The 22,620-nt window shown below is 38.5% G+C and overlaps 1 protein-coding gene across 1 annotated transcript in view; it reads left to right on the forward strand.

Annotated features, from left to right (window-relative positions):
- Positions 1–1,179: 1,179 nt before the first annotated feature.
- The window catches only part of LOC310820249 (anoctamin-4-like), a gene marked incomplete at both ends in the record, with an annotated part of 89,269 nt that continues 67,828 nt past the window's right edge, over positions 1,180–22,620 (forward strand). Inside the window, 3 exons of the mRNA XM_083691831.1 lie at positions 1,180–1,402; positions 3,684–3,758; positions 12,801–13,031. Of these exons, the coding sequence (XP_083547957.1) occupies positions 1,180–1,402; positions 3,684–3,758; positions 12,801–13,031 (529 nt within the window). The remainder of the gene's footprint in view (positions 1,403–3,683; positions 3,759–12,800; positions 13,032–22,620) is intronic.

Consider the following 22,620-nt stretch of genomic DNA (forward strand, 5'->3'; position numbering starts at 1 on the left):
CAGGTAATAACAAGTCAATTATACACACAGTGCTTATATCATGGACAATGAAGGTCACCCACTGTACCACACCATCATCCAGCAGAAGAGCTTGATCAGCTGGAGACTACGAGCACTGACATGCAAAACTGACAGACTGAGTAAATCATTTGTCCCCAGAGCCATACAACTTTACAATATGTCAATCAAGGGCAAAGAGATGGACTTCTCTGCATAACCTCCACCTCCCTCTGTATCACATCACTATCATGTATCATGTCACTGTTTCACCTCATTAACTACAATGTTTACTAACTACAATGTTTACTGGCTATGCTAGGCCTCATACACAGCCCCTACCTCCCTCCACCAGCCTGGACTAAATGCACTTTAAAAATAGTCCATATTTATGTAGCCCATATTTAGTATTTCGTTTTTAGTATTTAATGCTATAATTGCACTGTCCTATAATTGCACTATCTGCCTTACCTTTTTGCACCTCACCTAACTGCAAAGACTTTTACAACTGCACCTCGCCTGTTTACAATCCTGCTGATGTTGTATGTGTATGTTATCTGTGATACCTCTATGTCTGTACACTACTTGGAACCTGAATTTCCCCCTGGGATAAATAAAGTTTCTATCTATCTCTATCTATCTAGAAAGTCTACACCCCATTTAAAAATGGTCACCTTTTGTTGCCCCAGAGCCTGGAATCTAAATTAGATTTTTTTTTTTCTTCCCCTGATCTACATAGCTGGACACTTTCAATGTAAAACATGTTTTAATTAAAAGTGAAAAACAGAAGACCAAAAGTCTACACACCCCCTGCTGTGGCTCTCCTAAAAATGAGCTCAAATGCAAACATGCCTTCAAAAAGTTACTTAATAAGTTTAATTGAGACATAATGGTTGTTTGGTGCGGTCCTCTCAAGTATAAACCTACTTCGGCGGTCTCCAGACATACCTCTCTCCAGCACGGTGCTACGTAAACCACGTGAGTGAAACCACGCCTGTGCCGAAGTCTTTTGAAGATGCCAGCGATCCTCTAGTCTTTACAGGTTTGAGCCGAGTCAGTGTGGAAGATATCAGCCTGTCAAGATGGTCTATAAAGAATATGCGTACAGTTGAATATAGGATTTGTATTGCTACCAGTGTGCGATAAACGGAACCGATTGCATGTCTTCTTTAAACGATCTTAATGGTGATTATGCTGGAGTATGATTGCGCTGGGACTGATGTGCGGTTGATCCGTCAGCTTAACGCAAGTATGAGGATTCATAGTGGAATATGCAGCGCAGGGACAGAACAGCGCGGCTGCAAAGCCCCAGATGCCAATGACAATAGTGTGTGTCTGCAATCTCAGGACGAAGTAGCACGGGTGTGTCCTGGAAGCCCACGAACGACAGAGCCGCGGCTATCTGGTAGGCTGAATCATGTCCCATACAACGCCTTGTTCCTCTCTGCAGGACTTAGGAAAGTATGCCCATTTTGAAATATGGTAATAGTCGCACACATCGCAATGAAATGGTTGCACTTCATACTTGGAGTTGCTAAATCAGTGTCCTACATCATCGCATGATGACTGGTTGTCAGCTGTTTCACTCGATCAGTCCCTAAAAACTTATATAGACACACACCTTTACATAGCCTTATCTGTGATTATTATTTTCATATTTACATTTGGATGTTGTGTATAATACTCGTATAATATTTAACAAATATAAAATAAACCACATATATAGTATAGTATTATAAACACAGTATCCAAATGCATATTTAAATAAATAAATAAATATATATATATATATATTTGTCACAGATAAGGCTAGCCTTTACGCAGAGCAGCTGTTTTCGGAGGGGTGTGGTGAAGTGTAGCATGGTTGTTACCAAATGTTACCGTCATGAATTACAAGTTTCATGTTCTCAAAAATAAAGTATAATCTACCTGTATTGAAAGTAAGTTCGTACTAAATTGGAAAAAAACGGTACAGTTTGCGTAAAAACATATCGCACTTTGTCTTTGTTGCGGGTCACAGAGCCCTTTTTTTACATATTGTGACGTTTTATTCCTGATTGAGAAAAAATAAAGGAGAAACACACTCAAATAAGGTGTTTGGTGACCCTTGACCCATCGATATTTTATTGATTTAATTTACTTGTCGAAACGTTGAGCGCTGGCTCTTGTTTTTCTGTTTTATTTTCATTAAATCTAATCTAAATCTAATTAAAGTTTTTCTTGAGTACCTCCTGTTATTTTCATTAAGTTATTGCTTTAAATTGTGGACTGGCACCCTTATAAGTATATATAGAGAGACATACAGTGCACGTTTTTGGCAATGCGCAATGACCCCATTCTGTCCTGTACATTAATCATAGGATTAAATAGTAATTACATAATAATAACCTAAATATGACTGTTCTGTTTCATTCTGACCTCTTTAAAACAAGAAACATTTGGTGCCAGGTAGTACTAATTGTGTTGAATTATTTTAACCAAATACTGGAAAGTATCTTAACATGTTACCAAATAGGGTATAACTGTATTTTTTCAGACTTAAGTCTTAAACTAACAGGAGGGATGTAACCTCAGATGAATAGCCACTTTCTATGTTTTGTTCTTATGCACCTCAGCAAGTGGAACAATTGCAGGTTGTTTTATTTTTATATTCAGTCCATATATGCTGTTGGGCACATGCACTGTACCAGCTGCTTTCATGTGACTAGCTCACATAAGGTTATCTTATTCTTTCTAATGAGAGGTTAAAACATGATTCTCTTTATTTCTACTGGTAACCCAAATCTTCAAATTACTATCAACTCATCAGCCTTAGGTTTTAGGGTTAATTTTCCATTTGGCTGTGTGACAACAGTGAATACATTTACATACACACCAGTCTTGGAAGATGAATGTGAACATGGAAACAGCTACAAACACCTGAGTTACCTCTTTGGGTGGGCACATGTGTGAGGTCACATGTGGGTCTTTTGTGCACGTGTCATATTTACAAAGTGAGCCATTTCCCAAATATCAAACATGTTAATATTGGACATGTTTTTCTGTACTGTACCTGGATTTGTTACCATGCTCCCACCAGCACTCCACCCCAGCTAGCCAGTTTGTAATAGCCCATGAGTATGGAAGTATTTTGCTCATGGCCCAACTGTGGCAGGCTGACACCACTGAAGGTGGTCCGTTGTTACACTGCCATCGGGTAGCCCAGTTCATATCGATTAAGCATAGGACCACCATCAGCATCCCTGTCACAATCTTTCCACTCCCTTACCAAGCTTTATATTTACTTCAAATGGCTGAAGCATGGATCTTTACATACCAGGGTTATGACTTTGACTGTCGGTCTCCCATTGTCACACCATCGTCAGTCTTCCATTGGCATTACCATGGCATGCCGAAAATTGGTCTACTATTGGCATAGCAACAGCGGTCTACCTTTGGCAGATCCACTGTTGGCTGCCATTTGCATGACTGTCAGTCTACCATTGGCATGCTTACATTGGTGCACTATTCACATAGCGACTGTATGTTTAGCGTGACTGTATGTTTGTAATGTCAACATAGGTTTACTAGTGGCATGCTAACTGTCAGCCCATCATTAGTGGTACGCTGTAGAGGATAGATTGCAATTAAATTAATATTACTTTGTTAAAGTTGTTTGGTGAAAATGTGTGTGTCTCTCCTCATAGACCGTGAGCCCAGCAGTGGCAGTTACAATGTCTCCACTGGAACCTTTTACAGCTGTGTCAGTCAGATCACCATCGGTAAGTGAGCTTTTTAAGAATGCAGGGTGTGGTATCTCCAGTTTGCTGGGTACCGTGTATCTCTTGGCCATTTGCTTTGTTTTTCAAAAAGGAAGACCAAAAAACATGAAAACAAAATGTTCATTTTTTGTATTCTTTAAAACTGCAGGACGAGCAGGGTTAAATAAATAGACAGCCCATGACAATCCTGTCTAAGACAAATCCAGCTTTTCCCAATGCAAAATTCCTCTGATTGTTCAAAGGATGACCTTTGGACCCTAATGGTTGAAGATTTTTGTTCCAAAATTCTAATTAAACAATCGGGTAGAAATCGACTTTCACATACAGTTGTGGTCAGAAGTTTACATACACTTGTAAAGAACATGTATGTCATGGTAGTCTTGAGTTTCAATTCCAATCATTTCTACAACTCTTATTTTTCTGTGATGGATTGATTGGAGCACATACTTCTTTGTCACAAAAAACATTCATGAAGTCTGAAAATGTGACAAAATCTGCTGGGTTAGAAATATACATACAGCAATGCTAATATTTGGTTAAATGTCCCCTGGCCATTTTCACCTCAATTAGACGCTTTTGGTAGCCATCCACAAGCTTCTGGCAAGCTTCTGGTTGAATCTTTGACCACTCCTCTTGACAGAATCGGTGCAGTTCAACTAAATTCGTTGGCTTTCTGACACGGACTTGTTTCTTCAGCACACTCCACATGTTCTCGATGGGGTTTAAGTCAGGACTTTGTGAAGGCCATTCTAAGACCTTAATTCTAGCCTGATTTAGCCATTCCTTTACCACGTTTGATGTGTGTTTGGGGTCATTGTCCTGTTGGAACACCCAACTACGTCCAAGACCCAACCTTCTGGCTGATAATTTTAGGTTTTCCTGAAGAATTTGGAGGTAGTCCTCCTTCTTCATTATTCCATTTACTTTCTGTAAAGCACCAGTTCCACTGGCAGCAAAACAGGCCCAGAGCATAATACTACCACCACCATGCTTGACGGTAGGTATGGTGTTCTTTGGGTGAAAGGCCTCACCTTCTCTCCTCCAAACATATTTCTGGTCATTGTGGCCAAATAGCTCAATTTTTGTTTCATCTGACCACAGAACTTTCCTCCAGAAGGCCTTTTCTTTGTCCATGTGATCAGCAGCAAACTTCAAGTCGAGCCTTAAGGTGCCGCTTCTGGAGCAACGGCTTCCTTCTTGCACGGCAGCCTCTCAGCTCATGGCGATGTAAAACACGCTTGACTGTGGACACTGACACCTGTGTTCCAGCAGCTTCTAATTCATGGCAGACCTGCTTTTTGGTGGTTCTTGGTTGACTCTTGACCATCCTGACCAATTTTCTCTCAGCAGCAGGTGATAGCTTGCGTTTTCTTCCTGATTGTGGCAGTGACACAACTGTGCCATGCATTATATACTTACGAACAATTGTTTGCACAGTTGATCTTGGGACCTGTAGCTGCTTTGAAATGGCTCCAAGTGACTTTTCTGACTTGTTCAAGTCAATGATGCACTTTTTCAGATCCGTGCTGAGCTCCTTAGACTTTCCTATTGTTAGGTTTTTGGCTGAGTGTAATGAGTGTATCAAACGAGCCCTATTTAAATGGGCTGAAATAAGTCACCAGCTGTAGTCAATCATAATCACTCATAAGAAGTTAAGAGGCCATGCCACAAAGCAAATTTGATTGACACAACTTTCTACATCACCAAAATTGATAATTCAAGGTGCTGTATGTATATTTTTGACCCAGCAGATTTTGTCACATTTTCAGAAGACCCATAATAAATTCATAAAAGAACCAAACTTCATGAATGTTTTTTGTGACAAAGAAGTATGTGCTCCAATCAATCCATCACAGAAAAATAAGAGTTGTAGAAATGATTGGAAACTCAAGACTGCCATGACATACATGTTCTTTACAAGTGTATGTAAACTTCTGACCACAACTGTAAATCATGATTTAATGTGAGGTGTATGCAAAGATGATTCATGTACATAGATCTCAAGTCAGGAATTGGCACTAAGACAATGAATTCAACTTATCAAGGGCTTGACAATCAGTTGAATGAGGCGTGTTTGTGTACTTCATGTGTTTGACCAATTGTAGATTCAGCACAGGTTAAATTAGCAATACTATATGTAACATTCAAGCTTTCTAATGGTTGTAATTAATTATGTTTCATCAGTAGTGATCAGAGAATGAGATCCCTTGAAAGAAATGTCTAATTTACGAACAATGGAGTGTCTAGGGGTGACACTCGGTTTGTATACAAACATGTTCCTACTGCCAAGGGTGTTCTAGGGGAGTGGACTCAACAATTTTCGCCTTACTGTCTCTGCCTCTTCGAATTGTGTACACATGCAGAAACATAACAGCTAATTTACGACACTGCAAGTCCATTTCGGGGGTTATATTATTATTAGGGAGAATGTTGTTGTTTGGAACTTCAAACAGAATTTCGCCACGGTGGCCAGAGGTGGCACATTTACAATAGACTTATGCCCTGCTCCTTTAATCATTATAAATGTAGCTTGTGTGCTTTACCTTGAACCAATCTCTTATTCTTTAGAAAGGGAAAGATAAATAGCCTTGTACAATACGCTACCTTCAGAGGAGTCAGTAGACGCCTGGAACCGTGATTTAGAAGCTATGCCCATTGGTTTGAATAGCATCATTATGGGTATCCCAAAGTCATCATTGAAAATTACTAATTCAATTCAGGTTGTAGGTTTAACAGTAGTAGCAGTACTACTGTAATACTGCTAGCAGTACTAGCAGTATTACAGTAAGTGCAGTAAAGGTATCCTACAACCATGACATTTCTCTGATGTCATACAGTATGTCTTAAATAGGCAGGACAGCCAAGAACTAAGTGGCAAAAAAAATGCTGAATCTTCTTCTGCGGTAAAGAAATTGCCAAAAACGATCAATACAACAGGGAATTGTACCCAGAAAATCCTCTTCGACAACAAAGTGTTCTGCTAAGGTTATGAGCTACATTTGACACATTATTATTTGATTTGATTAAAGGTTGAGTTGATTTCTAGGTGCACAACCTAATCTCCCCACAACTGCCTTCATCTTTTGCATTCAGTTACCACAGAATTCAAATAACTCAGATTTGTCACATTTATTAGTACACACCTGTCTGTTTAAAAAAATATGTTTTTGGAGGCTGTGCTGTGAGGGAATTCAGAACTTAAGGTATGTAGCTAAGCAGAGAAGCAATATTTGTGTATGATTCTGTTGCACCATTGATACAAATCTGCGCACCTGCATCACCAGGAAGTGCAAGCGGTATCTGGGCCTCTGCTCCTCAGAGAGCTACAGGGGCATTTTTTGTGATGACTGCGACATACAGTATATATATATATATATATATATATATATATATATATATATATATATATATATATTGCTTGGCACACACTGTATCAGCTTTATGCGTGATTGGTTTTGGAGGTCATTCTGAAACATGCAGGTGTGGATTACCTTGTACAGTATGCTGGCATTTCAGGTGACAGAGTACAGTTACAGTTTATAAAATAGACACAATATGTAGGACAGTACTGATTCTGCTTAGCCTGGTCCCATGTGCTAGTTATAAGGATAGTCAGAGGAGTTGGCTAAAGGTGCTCCTGATTCCTTCTCTCCAAATTTATGTTTTGGAAATGTGCTGTGTACAGCAGGCTGAGATGGTTTAGGGCTGCCAGGCTTGTGCACTCTACTTATTGATCATGCTGTGGTTGTTTCTCAGATAAGGATTTGCTGCTGCTGATGTATCATCTTAATGTGCTGGGGTAGTTTCCTGAAAAGCTAATGAAGGCTTTCCTCATCTCTTCATCCTTTAGTGAGCTGCCTGTTGAAGAGAGACAGAGACATAGATTGCATTAATGCATATGTTATAGGTACATTATTTAGCTTCATTGTTATATGTTTTGGCAATCTTCTCTGGTGATGCTCTACCAGGCCTGTACTGCAGCCATCTTCAGTTTTATTATTATTTATTTATTTATTTCTAAAATCTTATCATCAGGAAATTAAATGCATGTTAAATTGGATTTAAATCTGAACATTGACTTGGCCAGTCAAGAATTTGCAGCTTTTTGACCCAGAAAGCCTAGAATCAATACTAGACACTGACAGCTCTCTTATGCCTCCAGAAATGATGTGAAAATTGTCAAGCCAATTTTCCAATACTTTTGGTGCCCTGAAATGGACTTTGTATAAAAAGGGTTCTCATTTCTAAATTGTGAAACCAATCTGAAAAAAGAGAATCTCTACTTTAACCTCATAGGTCGTTTTGATTATATAAATCATTTTGAATATAGAGCTAAAATAAGACAAAATGCTTTCCAATACTTATGGAGGGCACTGTACATATATATCTAGATACTGCTAACTACAAACAACTTACATATTGTAATAACTATATATAGAACATTAAATGTATCATGTATGAAATAATATTGAGTTCATGTTGCAAGGTGATGGTTGTCCTCCATGGGGGGAGAAGGAGGGGGAGGCCAGTGTGTGTGTGTGTGTGTGTGTGTGTGTGTGTGTGTGTGTGTGTGTGTGTGTGTGTGTGGTGGTGGTGGTGGATGATGATGATGTGTTTGTTAGGTATGGATGGGCTTGGGGTTTTTGGCCTTTTGGACTGGGAATTGATTGGAGGCTCTTTTTTATTATTCTGTTGGATGATTGGATCTATTTTGTATTTCTATTAATCTATTCTCTTCTCAAAGAATACAAAAAAACACTGACTGCCCAATAGACCTATGAGAAATTAATCCAGGAAATACTGTTAATGGGCGCTGCCATAGCGTTTATAGTGAGATCTGATTGGTGGCACCAACCTTGGCATCAACTCAGACGCAGTCCTTTGCTAAAGTAGAAGCACATTTCAGTGTTTTTCTGACCTGTACTGGGTTCACAAACTCACCAACACACGTGCCTTGCATGTGCGTCTATTCTTGTGACATGCCTTCAATTCAGTAAAACTTATGGGCTTATGGGCTATGGGCTATGGAAAAAAAATCTGTCCCAGGGAGAAGACTATGTATACTAATAGGAAATTATAGAAACCAAAATTGCAGTCCAAAGTGGTCTTATTTGGCCAGATGCAATAAGAAGTTTAACATGGGTTTCAATGGGGATGCATACTTTTTGCGACCAGCCATTACAGTGCCCTGCAGTTCTCCCCATGGCCACATGGTATAGCCTGCTTCAAAATCTCTCGTCAGGATTGCTCCCCTTGTTTATGTAAGGCAGGTAACTGATTCTTGGCAGTATGGAGTAATGTTCAATACGAAATTATGGCACACACATTTTGGCATTTGTATCCATGCACATTTTACTTCAAATACTGCTTCATGTTGATTTCATAATTTAGACCATGCTGAGTGACAGCGGTCCTATCCCATTGCAAAGCAGTCATGCTATGTTAATAATAATAATTTGTAGCTATGTAAATTGACCCAAATCTAGGATTGCTGACTCCAGGTACATACACTGACTGTTTTTTATAGAAGATCATGTTACTAAACTGAGGTAAATATGTAATTTGAAGGAACATGCATCCTAACAAACATCCTAATAAACCATGTGTACCTTAATCAACACATACACTAACAAATCATCAGGTTAAAACTGAATACTATTTCACCCTCTTATTCATATGAACAAATAGTATTGTCAATCGTTTTTTTTTCAAAAGTATATTTTTATTAATACTGTAGTAAATATATATCAGAATGTAAATGGCTTACTAAATGGTTTATACATGTTAACTACTACATACATACATGCTAACCTGTATCCTTATTGTAAAATGTTACCAATGACTGGTATTGAGATGAGATAGGATCAGCAGCACTTCTCAATTTGTTTCAGCTCACTGTGAACTGTGTCTGCCGAAATCGCTGTTTCAGTGGAAAAATATATATATTGGCGGGGTTGACATCATCTACCACTAGAGAGCAGCATTGTTGCCAACAAAGCAGTCCTGACATATACATTCAAAGGGGGTCAGAGACAGAATACCTGTCAGTGTAAAGGAGAGTCAAACATCACAGTCAGACCATCACTTTTACTCAACAGATATTTGGGTTCAAGTTGGCATAAGTGATGCAATTCATTGACCATCTCCCCTTAAGGCTCTCAATTTACCATCTCCCCCTCTTATGAAAGAAAGAAATATTCTCATAAAAAATAGTGATTTGCAAAATATTAACTCACTCAAACTTGTGAAATGCTTATCTGAATATTTAATGTACGTATCGAAACATCCTTGGAAAAACACGAATGCTTGTTTGTTATGTGGATACTCCTACTCCCCCAGACCAAATTGGGGCCTAATTCAATTGCACATGTCATAAATGCCAAAATGCAGGTTTGATTGAACAGAGCAAAAGTGTTCACATTATATATGGTGCCCTGTGTAAGTAATGGGACAGTAAAGCATTTTTTATTATTTTGGTTTTATAATCCAAAAGTTGGATTTGAATTTGAGGTTAAAATAGAGATTTAGAGCTTTAAAATAGAGCTTTAATTTGAGGGTATTTGTGTACATATTGGTTTCACCATTTGGAAATGACAACACTTTTTATACATAATCCCCCTATTTCAGGGCACCAAAGTAATGGGACAATTGGCTTGACTGGTGTTACTGGTAAGTCAGGTGTGTTCCGTCACATCATTTGTGCAGGCATAAGAGAGCTGTCAATGTCTAGTATTGATTCTGGGCTTTGCATTTGCCTTTGGAGTCTGCTATTGGTGTCAATAAAAGGCAAGGAAGCCATTATTAGGCTTAACAATTAGAGAGAAGAAACTATAAGAAACATTGCCAAAACCTTAGGCCTGCCAAAATAACTGTTTGGACATCATTGAAAACAAAAAAAGCACTGGTGAGCTCAGCAATGACAAACGGGCTGGTACAGTAGACAAGGAAGACTACTACAGTGGATGACCGTAGAATGCTCACCATAATTAAGAAACCCCCCAAAACAACTGTCCCAGAGATCAGGAACACTCTCCAGGAGGTAGGCGTGAATGTGTCAGAGACTACCATCCACAGAAGATTTCACCAGCAGAACTACAGAGGCTACACTGCAAGGTGCATACCACTAGTTAAACTGTGGAGAAAAAAAGGAACTGCCCAATATCCACAGCATACCACCTCATCTGTGAAACATTTGATGGAGGGTGTGTTATGGCTTGGGCATGTATGGCTTCAACTGGAACTGGCTCATTTCTCTTCATTGATGATGATGATGATGATTGACTGACAGCAGCAGCAGGATGAATTCTGAAGTGTACAGAAACATCATTAACAATAATAATTAGGGTCATTTTTGGTCACATTTGTAAAGGGTTTATAAATGGTTTATAATTAGTTAATATATCACTTATAATCCGGTTATTATTCAATTATATCGATATTCACTTGGTCAAATTGGGCTCTTGTAATCACAGTTAGCTTCGAAAACTAATCTTAATGTGAAATAATGCAATATTATTTGCAATTGTTGCAGTGTGGTTGCACAGTTGGGAAATTGTATTTGCTAGTTTTTACACCGGATATGTTTAATTATGGGTGTAATTACTGGCTATCCTCAGATATGGTAGAAACTGAGACCCTCCACTTATTGATTAATTTATGGTATAGCAAGACCTCATTGGACAACAGCAATAGCAGACCAGTTATCCAAGCCTCTCTGGGTACACTTTTATAATAATTGGAAACAATTAGAAAATTTATTAATTCACAATAACAATAACATTTCATGATCATTGTCTAATACTGTAATAATGTATCTATAAAATGTCTCTATAGTCCAATGAGTGCCCTATGTTGTCTAAATGTTACAATGGTATAATGAAAGAGGTATAATGCACAGGCAATGCTGTGCTAAGAATCGTAGTCTGAAGCTATGATGGTCAAGGTCTGTAGGTTTGGATTTAATGACTGGTACTAGGACATCATGTACAGGTCACACTTTTTCTGGTACAGCAGGTTATCTGGTTACAATTCAGCATGACTAGTATTTAAACCATTTGCAGGGCAGTACTCTTATTTTGAAGAGAAAAATAACTACTATTTTGAAGGACATTAAAAAAACATCAGTGACTTAATTATCAAAAGTGGTCTACTCATTGATTTACCCAAACTAGCTCAGAGCACTAAGCACACATCAGTGAACACAGAGAAGGGGTAAGTAAGGGATAGAGATATCAACAAAAATCTGTGAACCTGCATTGTGGACATGTTTAGATAAGGAACGTGTTGACAAGGACATCAGGTTTTCAAGGGCCATGGTTCAAAAAACATGGTGACAGCTGTACTGTACTCTGGGAGATCTTCACATTGTACTGTTTGGTGCCAGTCGAATCATCCCCACAATTCAGGGAATAACAGTATCAACTGTGCAACCATTGCAAATCATTTTGCATGATTTCACATCAAGGTTATTTTTTAAGGCATTTATAAGCGCATTTATAAAGCATTAATAACTGGCTCCTGATTGCAAGCTCCTTTTTTGGCAAGCACCAAGTGAATATCGAACAATCTAAACTAATGAGTTATATTATATTATGAGTTTGTAAATTATTTATAATTGAATAATAAACTGGTTATATGTGATTTATTAACTAATTATAAACCATTTATAAACCCTTTACAAATGTGACCTGAAAAAAAAGTGTTACCGAAACATCTTGTCAGCCCAAGTACAAGCATATGCCTCCCAACTCATTGGACGCCGCTTCATCAAACAGCAGGACAATTACCCAAAACATACTGCCATATGTAGAATGCCATATGGAGAATCTCTACTTTAGCCAAAAGAAGGAAACATGCATCACTGTCCCATTACTTACAAGGCCACTGTCCCATTATTTACGCAGGGCACTGTCCCATTACTTACGCAAGGCACTGTATATGGCTTTTTTTCACATTCTGTTGGAGGGGTTGAAAGCCTATAATAATTATTATAACCATTGTTTAAGGGAAAGCTAGTCTGCTGAGATTTTAATCTTCCCACAGGGTTTGACCTTGATGGCCAGGTGGCCATTGGTATTTCCCATTGGAAGAGTCCATTCCCCCGTAGTGGATGCAGCCTGCCCAGTCCAGATGATGTTCACTCGGAGGCTGCTGCTGTCCTGCCCATCACTGAGCATCCAGAACCAGCGTCCTGCCCTGCCTCCCTGTCAATCACTCCTCTGCCGTCCTACAGTGCCACCCAGGAGACCATCACAAGCAGTGATAGCAGCACAAGTATGGTTTCACCTTTAAGCTATGATCATCAATGTATATTACTTCCATTTCTGCAGACTCTGCTTTTGTATTGAACCCATTTTGGTTTCTTTTCACTTCTTGCACACTGTCAGTCATGGATTTACAAGTAAAGGACTGATATGAGAAATATGGTGGAAGCTCATTCTAGCTCATATTATCCATTACCTTTGAATCCTGGAGTAAGCAAGTGCACACTTTGAGGAGATGGGTAGAGGTTTGGAATTGAGCTTGAGGCTAGTTTTAGGAACAGCTTCCTGTACCCAAAGTCAGAAAACTAACAGCGAACAATGATGATTTGATATTGTTTTAATAACTCTACAACTGAGTGGCGGACTCTCTGTCCCAGGCAACATCTCACCTTTTAAGCTAGAACACAAAAACCTAAATGAAAGGTCCTACCTCACAGGGTTATATGTCCTCCTCCTATATGGCAGGGGAAGTATACAGGGCTTCAGATTGAAGGTAAAAGATTGCAGCAAACTGAAGGTAAAAACAACCAGGTGATTATGAATCTTAAAAGTTGAGAATAAACAAGTGATTAACAGGGAGGTTATAACCAAGTTTGTAATCGTCATTTAAGATATATAATTTTACACACCGCAGATATATCTGTTTTGAGGTTCACACATCTTTTACAACATTGATGTATTTGTGACGTGTGCTTGTTTGTGTGTGCACATGTGTTTGTGTGCATTTGTGTGAAGTGCTAGCTCGAGGGAACACAGTGGCACATCATTCCTTTGGTCACCAGTCCTGCTCTGATTGGCCACTGTCACAGCTCCCCGCTCTCTCTGTGATTGGCTGAGGGGGATGACTGATCAAAAATACTGATTGTTTTGCTGGTGTCTTCTGCTCTCACTTTTTCTCAGCGTTGCCGAGTGCTGGCTTAAAATGGAAGGATGTTTTGGGGGAAGGAGCAGTATGTTTGTGCTTGTGTGTGTAGGAGAGAGAGTGAGGGGGAGCGATGCTACACTCAGGAGTAGGAAGTGAACACAGGGAATGCTGGTCGCCTCTGCAGGAGGTCATAGCATTTTATCGCCGCACGGACATTCCCACGGAGAGCCTAGTTTTCTTTGCTGTGGTAGTGCTTGCCACGGTGCCTCGGCTGAGGTGCTCCCCTGGGCTCTGTCGTGCCCCTCTATTCCCAATGCCCTCTGAGGGGTTGAAGCTCTCTCTCTCCACCTCGTATGGTGAGTGCTGGCAAGTTGTTTTAGCCCCAACAGCAGCAGTGCTGTTTTTTCTGTGTTGATTTTGCTGCAGTGCTCTCACTCTCTCCCCTTACGACTCACTCACTCATTCACTATGACCCACACATAGTCCTCTTTTCTGCCCTCTCTCTCTCTCTCTCTCTCTCTCTCTCTCGATTGCTCCTTTCATACCGTTCCCTGACTATTCTGGCATTTGACCTTCACACACACACACTCTCTCTCTCTGCCTCTCTATCTCTCCTCTACTCCCGTTCCCCCTCTCTCCCTCCCATACTCTAGGTTGTAAATTAGATTGGTGTCCTAGCATAGCGCTCTTTCCTTCATTATGCATGGGAATGGAGAGGGAGATCTGGGACACGGCTCCGGGGAGCTGTTGCAGCCATGTATCCAAACACTGGTGCCCGTCTGGCAGGTGTGAAATTACCATTGGGTATCTCCCAGTCGCAGACAGTCCCCCTGAGCTAGTGAATTGGCCCAAAACCATTCGGGAGATGAGTGGTACCCTATCCCTATGGCAAAGGATCATGCAACTCCTCCCCTCCTCATTCTCTGCTCACTTACCCACTACTACCTTCTGTGAGCTGTCTAAGGCTATGTTATGTCAAACGGAGAGAGGAGGTGTTTGTGATGTTCTGGATGAGGAGTCTTGAGAAAATACCTCTGGGGTCAAACTGTGTAAAATATCCTTCATGGCTTAAGTGTTGTTGATATTTAGTGTTGTCAATCTCTATTTTCATAGAAATAGACTTCTAGAGAGAGTCAGAATATAGATAAACCTTGTACCTCTACTTACAGCCGAACTACCGGAAGTGCACTCATTTTCAATAGGGGAAAGGCGGCACGAGGCAAGGAGAGTGATGTAAAGGTAGGTGACGTGACTGGGGTTTAGCAAAGTTTAGCAATTGTTAACTTTTTGGCTAAATCTCTAGGTGATAATCAATTAAAGGAGGGAAGGTCTCACTAGCTTGTTCTGTATAGGCTACTGGTAGATGCACTACCAAATATGCTGGTAAACAACATAACACCAACCAGTAGGCAAACAGGGGAGAGACAGGTGATTTCATTGCTTAGGCTACTTGTTGTTCGTACTACAGTTAGGCTACTTGTTGTTTGTGCTTGAATAAACAGTTACGTCTCTACTTTCTACATTGTGTAATGGCTGAAGCAGTGATGGTCGTATTTAATTGATATTGAATTTAGTATTAGTAGAAGTAGAAAACTTGAATATCCCAAAAGGGGAATTGGATTGAATAAGGCGCAATATACATAAGGGCTCAGTGTACATGCAACTTTTGTTATCCAAAAATTATGATATAGTGCGTCTACACCTTGTATTAAACAGCATTAGTCTTATGGATTGACCGCTCTTCCATTGAAAATTTGAAAATGTAAATGTGAATCTGTTCAGCTGTTTTCATTTACCAGGTACCATGAAAAAATAAGCATTACAATTATTAAATTTTGTCAAAGATATCTACATTTCTACAATACAGATTGCGATGCTGCTTTCACTCAACATTGCATTTTATAAGAGTTAAGTTTGTAGTTGTACGTTTGTTGAAACGGCTTTTCAATTTTAGTTTTTTTATTTGAGTCTAGAGGACACTGGGAGCTATAGAAATATATGGTAAATTTATATAGCAAATAAAGAGAGAACATTCCACATAGGACAGGACAAGGAGGCCAATTGTGGATGTTCCATGGGAGGACAGGTTGATGTAGAGAGGGAGTAGGACCGGGAGATGTTAACCAATTGTGGACATTCCATGTGGGACAGGACAAAGAAGCCAAAAGTGAGTTATGGAAACCAAATACACATATTCCATGAGAAAACAGGATAAGGGATAGAGTGACGATTTACGGAGACACTGATAACAGTGCGGTCGGTAGGTGAAAGGAGATTCATCGGTACCAAGAACTAGAACCACAGTACTACTATACTATAATTACGATGAGCTCACCACCAATATTGTAGCAACCCGAGAACTATCTTTAGAAATGGGAGGGGAAACCAGGCTGTGACGAGGTATAGGAACTGGGTGAATGATATTGGTGGCGAACAACCAGGAAGTGTAAATGATTTGTATATGAGGGATGGAACCTAAATTTGAAATGTATAAACATGGTGTATTGGGAGGAAGAAGGGAGATGCTTCGCGAACCACCTCGGCTTTTGTTACTTGTAATAAAAGTCTCTGAATAAACCATCAGCTCTCGTCTTTGACATTTTATTTCAATTTTTTTATTATTATTATTTAATATTTTAACTTAGAATTCCACCACAAATACAACCATTATAGACCTTACCTTTAGAACTAGCAAGGATTGTAGGATTGTGATTGGATGTCTAAAGTGTTTGATCTTTAGTAAGGCAGATCTTGCTTATTTTATGTAATGGAGGGAACCATTATATTTCTTGTTTGTATTATTTAACATGACATGATATTGAACATACAGTGTGTACTACATCTGGGGTCGTGGATAAGACATCTTATCAAGAGTTGATTGTTTTATTGACAAGATACAATATTGCAGTTATTATATTGTTGGTTTTGTGTTCATAGTGCACTGTAACCCTTGCTCCTGCTGTAATACCTCCTAGCTGTTGATGGTTGAATGGAATGTTCATTAGGTCTCTGAAGAAAAACTGAACATCGATTTTGTCCGGGAAGACAGAGCTCATTGTTGTTTTATTAGCTGCAGCTATATCAATTGTGTAAGGGCTTGAGAGTTATCCCTCTTTCTCTCTCTCTGTCTCTGGGGTTCGGGCTAAGCAGAAAAATTCAGCTGACTAGCTGGAGCTGTCACAAATGGACATTTGGAGAAGAATGGCGACCTTCCGCTGAGTCCAGTTGGAAGACTGAGTCACAGATCTTTATATGAGTTGTTGTTTGCCTCTTGGCTAGGCCATATTAGATAGCATCTTCTCTCAGCAAATACCTTGATTAGCAGACCAATAGACTCACCTCTAGTTTCTCAGCCAATGGGGAATGTTGGTGGGCCTAGAGTTATTAGCGTAAAGATACAACCTGAATGTTACTTTCTGTTATCTCTATCTCTCTGTCTCTGTCTCTCTCTCTTCCTCTCTCTCTGTAGTGAAAATTGACATCCTCATCACTCTCACATGGCCTGGCTGTGAGAGCACACTGGCGTACATTGGACAGCTACATCTCTGCTGGTGCAATTTGTTTGTTTGCTAATCTTGAGTTTAGCCTACTGGGTCATTCCATGTCATATCAACAAGCCATGACACTCATCATCTCAGATTGTTCTGAAATGGTTTCTGCAGTTAGAAACAGATAAGTATTCCTGTAAAATTATTTTGTAGAAATGTAGTTTAATCTCTGAGAAATAAGATAATTATAATTGTACCCAAAAGTCCTACCTGATGATTAAGACATGAGGAATCCAAAACTAAAACTCACCCATGAACTCTCCAAACCTCTGCTTTATAACATTTTATCGGCCAGTATGCAATCAATGCTATAAATATGTTTCTTCATGCTTTGTAATGTATTTATGGTGAATCTGGTGACTGTGATGTTGCCCTGTCCAAGGACATTACTATGATAGTGTGGTTAGGGTTTATGACAAATTGTGAAGGGGAATCTAATATTAAAATAAAGTTTAGCTATTCATCTTTAAAAGTAAATTAACTTGTAATTGACATTTATCCTTAGATTTTGAGTTATTCATCATTATTTCAGACATTAGAGAAATAGAAGGCATTTCAGGCAAAAACCCAGTAAGCTGCAGGTACAGTGCCCTACGTAAGTAATGGTACAGTGAAGCATTTTTTCTTCTTTTGGCTCTACACTCCGAAGGTTTGGATTCAAAAGCCGAAAATTACTATGAGGTAACCAGCCCATTCCACCTCTCTCGATATACCATCCTCGCTTGGTTTCCTTGTGCCATATATTTTTCAGTTGTGCTGTCTCACAGTTCCTGAAATCTTCACTTCTTAGAGCCTACACAGATTTTAAGATATTTTTGCTATGTATGATTATGTTGATCAATGATTGTCCGTCAGATACTAAGTTACCCAACAGTGCTTTTTGTAAGGTTATTTTTAGATTAATATAGTTTTTTGCCAGCCATTCCTGAACCTTAGACCAAAAGCCATGGCATTGGTGCAATCAGTTGGTTGTAATTTTGGATTGAGCATACAGTCCCATATTGTTTTAAAAGTTGTTTATGTGACATAATATTTCCATCCTTGAAAATTATTCTGTTGTGAAACATTTTTCCATAAACATTGTTTTTTTCCAATAAGTTTCTATGAATTTAAGCAGATTATTTGCTGTAATATTTGAGTAATAGCTTTGTATGTCTTGTTTTAACAAGGGTGATCCTTTGTTGCCATTTTTAAATAGAGGATGAGCTTCTCTTAGTCATCTGCTAGTGTAATTATAGTTTCTGAATGATTTAAGCTTTTAGGGAGAGGTTCAATGCTTTGATATTGAATAGTTTCAACCTCCCATATTCATATTCATTACATAGATAAGCCTGTTTAATTTCCAAATAAACTGAAATATTTTTTCCGATATAATTTGAAGAATGAAGCATCTGGAGCTGGGTGCCATAAGTACATATGTGAGCTGAGATATGACTAAGGAGTTAATCAGTGTGATTTTTCATAGTTAATTCATAGTTAGGTGGATAGGTAATTATCTCTCTAAGGTTGCAAGATCTTGTCTATTTTAGTCAACTTTTTCTTGAAATTCATGGTTAAGTTCATCTATGTTTTTGGGGATATGAATACCAAGTATGTCTACTGCTTCATCAGCCCATGCTATTGGTAAACTGCATGGTAATGAAAATGTTGTATCTTTCATTGATCCAATACGTAGTATAGTACATTTTTCATAATTTGGTTTGAATCCAGAGAGACTAGAGAAATTGTCCAAGTCCTTAATAAGATCTAGCAATAATCTGGATTGAGGATTCAGGAAAAAGCTTGAATTGTCTGCATACATTGACACTTTTGTGCTCAAGCCCTGAATATCTAACCCCTTGATCATATTATTGGATCTGATTTTTGTTGATAGTATTTTGATGGCAATTACAAACAATATGGTGACAACAGACAACATTGTTTAACACCTCTTGACAGTTTAATACTCTCAGAGAAATATCCATTATAATTAATATTAATTATTTTACACCTGCGGTTGCTATACATAGCTTTAACCCATTTTATAAGGGGTTCTCCAAAATTAAAGAAGTCAAGGCAACTAAAATCTATTAAGCAATTTATCAAAAGCCTTTTCTAAATCCGCTATGAAGACCAGGCCTGGTTTCTCTGATGTTTCATAATGTTCTATTATTTAAAGTAATTGTCGTATGTTATCTCCAATGTATCGTCCATGAAGAAATCCTGTCTGATCATGATGAATAATGTCTGGTAAGACCTTCTTAATTCTGTGCACTATACATTTTGCCAGGATTTTTGTATCACAACAGTGTAGGGTAAGGGGCCTCCAGTTTTTTAAATAGACTGGGTCTTTATAGTGGCCACCCGGATCCTATTTTAGTAATAGCAACATCAGAACCTCTTGTGTCATATCGGATAGTTTGCAGTTTTTGTAGGAATAGTTAAAACTTGCCAGTAATGGATCTTACAGTATCTAAAAAAAAAGTTGAAGTTGAAATACTTCTACTATACTATACTACTATACTATACTATGCCATTAAGACCAGTGGTTTTTCCTGTCTGAAAAGATTCAATTGCCTTGATTGAAGAAGATTGAAGGGGGAAAACATAAATTCTTCCTTGAGATCCCTTCCCCTGATGGAACAGTTGGCTGTTATCGCTCTATGATTTTTTTTACAAGTTCTCTGGAAGTTGTCAAAGCTGTGGTGTCATCAGTATATGATTGACTAAGATGGAGGTCTGCTTTGTTCGCTTGCAAAAAGCTCTTAATTTAAATACTGTGGTCAGAAGTTAGGGTGTAAGGCAGAATGTTTAGAGACAGATTCCTGGTGTGTGTTCTCATCTAAGCTCTGTGAGTATTGTAGGAGTGACCATGTGGTCACCTCTCTCTATATCTCTCTCTCAATCTACCATTTATCATTGAGGGTAGAATGAAACATTTTTCTATGAAGTATTTGCCTTGTAATAATTGTATACGTTTACAATATTATTAAAGCCTCATTTCATTCATCCTATTCGACCATTCTTCGACTAATCAGCACAAACTCAACAATTATTTGCACATAGAGTAATTAAATTACTTGGAGTCAGATTAATAATATTCAGTTATTCTTTGCTATAACATTATATAGCCAGATTTCCTTGCCAAACCTTTGCATTGTAACTGCCAAGCTATTAGGTCTATAGTTCATCTTCTGTAATTTGACCTTCACAAATGTTTTTGTATTGATGATAATTTTACATTATCTTTAGGAAAGAAGTATGATCATCATGGAAGGGAGATGGAGGGCACAAAGAAAACATGCATAAAATATTGCGTTTTCTCTTTCCGAATATCATTTGTTGATACATGGTTTGTTCTGTCATTTGTAATGATTTGCTTTATTTTTATAACACACTATACTTAATTGTTCTTGAACAAGTTCCTCCAGTTCTTTTTGTTTGTTTTCTAAGTTGTTTTGTTTTTCTGTAGTACAGTTGTCATCTGCATCCACTTGTCCTGTTAGTTTCTCTATTTCTGTTGTGAGTCTAATCTCTTTTAACGTTAATTGTTTTTAGTTTTAATGATGAGTATTGAAAGACCTCTGTAGGCACATTTGAAAGTGTCCCACACAATAAGAGGATCAGTTGTACCTATATTATGGTAGTCATAACAAAGTTAAAAAAAAATCTAAATTATTTTGTTTTAGTTAAGAATATACTGTAATTTAAAAGGTTTTGATGAAATATCTCCATACACGTGGAAATTCTGCAAGAGTTATTTGAAGGCCAACTAAATGATGGTCCGATTGCAGTCTGTCTATGAATACTTTTTAAACTTTTGGTGCGAAAGAGAAAGACGCAAGGAAATAGTTGAGACGACTAGCTTGATTTAGCCTCCTCCATGTATATCTCACCAAGTCAGGGTTTTTAAATCTCCATATATCCACTACTTCTAATGCCTCCATAATAGTTGTGATCTCTTTGTGCACGAGCGGGTGATAATTTACAGTATGATTTCCTTTACAGTGATGTACTTAAAACTGTGTTGTAGTCCCCTACCATAAGAAGAGGATCATTTGTTGCTTGTAAACTCATATTGTTATAGATATTCTCAAAGAAGTGTGGATCATCATTATTTGGACCATATAGATTAACAAGCCAAATCTGTTTATCGTTCAACAGCATCTTCAAGAGAACAATAAATCTGATACTTGTTCTCCTTTAAGATGGTAAAAACTGCTCTTCTTTTCTTATGATCTGCTAAAACATTACAGTTATTGCTAGCTTCAACAACCATAATAATACACAGGTTTCTATAATAATTACCATTAATCCTGCTAAATTGCTACCAGAAAGTACCATAATAATCATACTGCTCGATATAAGTGTCCCTGAGATGTATTAGGTACCTACAGTAATTGTCCTCCGTTGTCCCTCCCCTGCAAAAGTTGTTTTCCCTTTCCCAAAAAAAGCCCATCCCGGGTTGCCCCTTTTGCGTCATCATGACTTTCCCACCAAGTGCATAATACTCCAACTGTCTCATATGTAACCATATTTGCACCTTCTCTATGGTCACTAGCCTAAAAGGCTGATGTTATGCCATGATACGAGATGATTTCACTTGTCAATAACAAAACAACAGTAGAAAAGGTCAATAAACAGAAAACAAACCAAGAAGAGCCAACAAGGAAAATAAATAGGAAAACAAAGAGAAAAATAATATCAACAAAACAACAGAAAAAATGAAAAAAAAAGATTAAATAAATAAACGCCAGTCAACATCACTATCTTGCTAGTTACCACAATGATAACAACAGCTACATTGACCTCAATGCCAGCAACAGCTAACGGTACATCCCGACCACTGCCACTGGCCTTTTTGGACTCTGTTATTCAGCCAGGAGACACAATGGTGTTTCCCTTTAACTTGAAATTGTCACTCGTGAACCATTTTAGTATCTAATGCCCATAGTCTACCGAACTGTAGATAGAGAATGAAGTGTTAACAGTGGTCCGTTAGTGCTAGAAAGAGAGAAGTGTTGTGTGGTTTGGAATTCTGCTGCTGTCCCAGCATGGCAGGGTTACTCACAGCCAGGTAGTTATCTTGGGATCCCTGAAAAGTTCGTTGTTGATGTATAATTTGTCCAAAACCAGCCGGACCTTCGTGCCCTGCAATCAATGTTGTTTGAGAATTGGATATAGTGCGCATCGTCTCTCCATGATTT

Source organism: Argentina silus (genome assembly GCF_951799395.1).
Source record: "Argentina silus genome assembly, chromosome: 20".
NCBI lineage: Eukaryota > Metazoa > Chordata > Actinopteri > Argentiniformes > Argentinidae > Argentina > Argentina silus.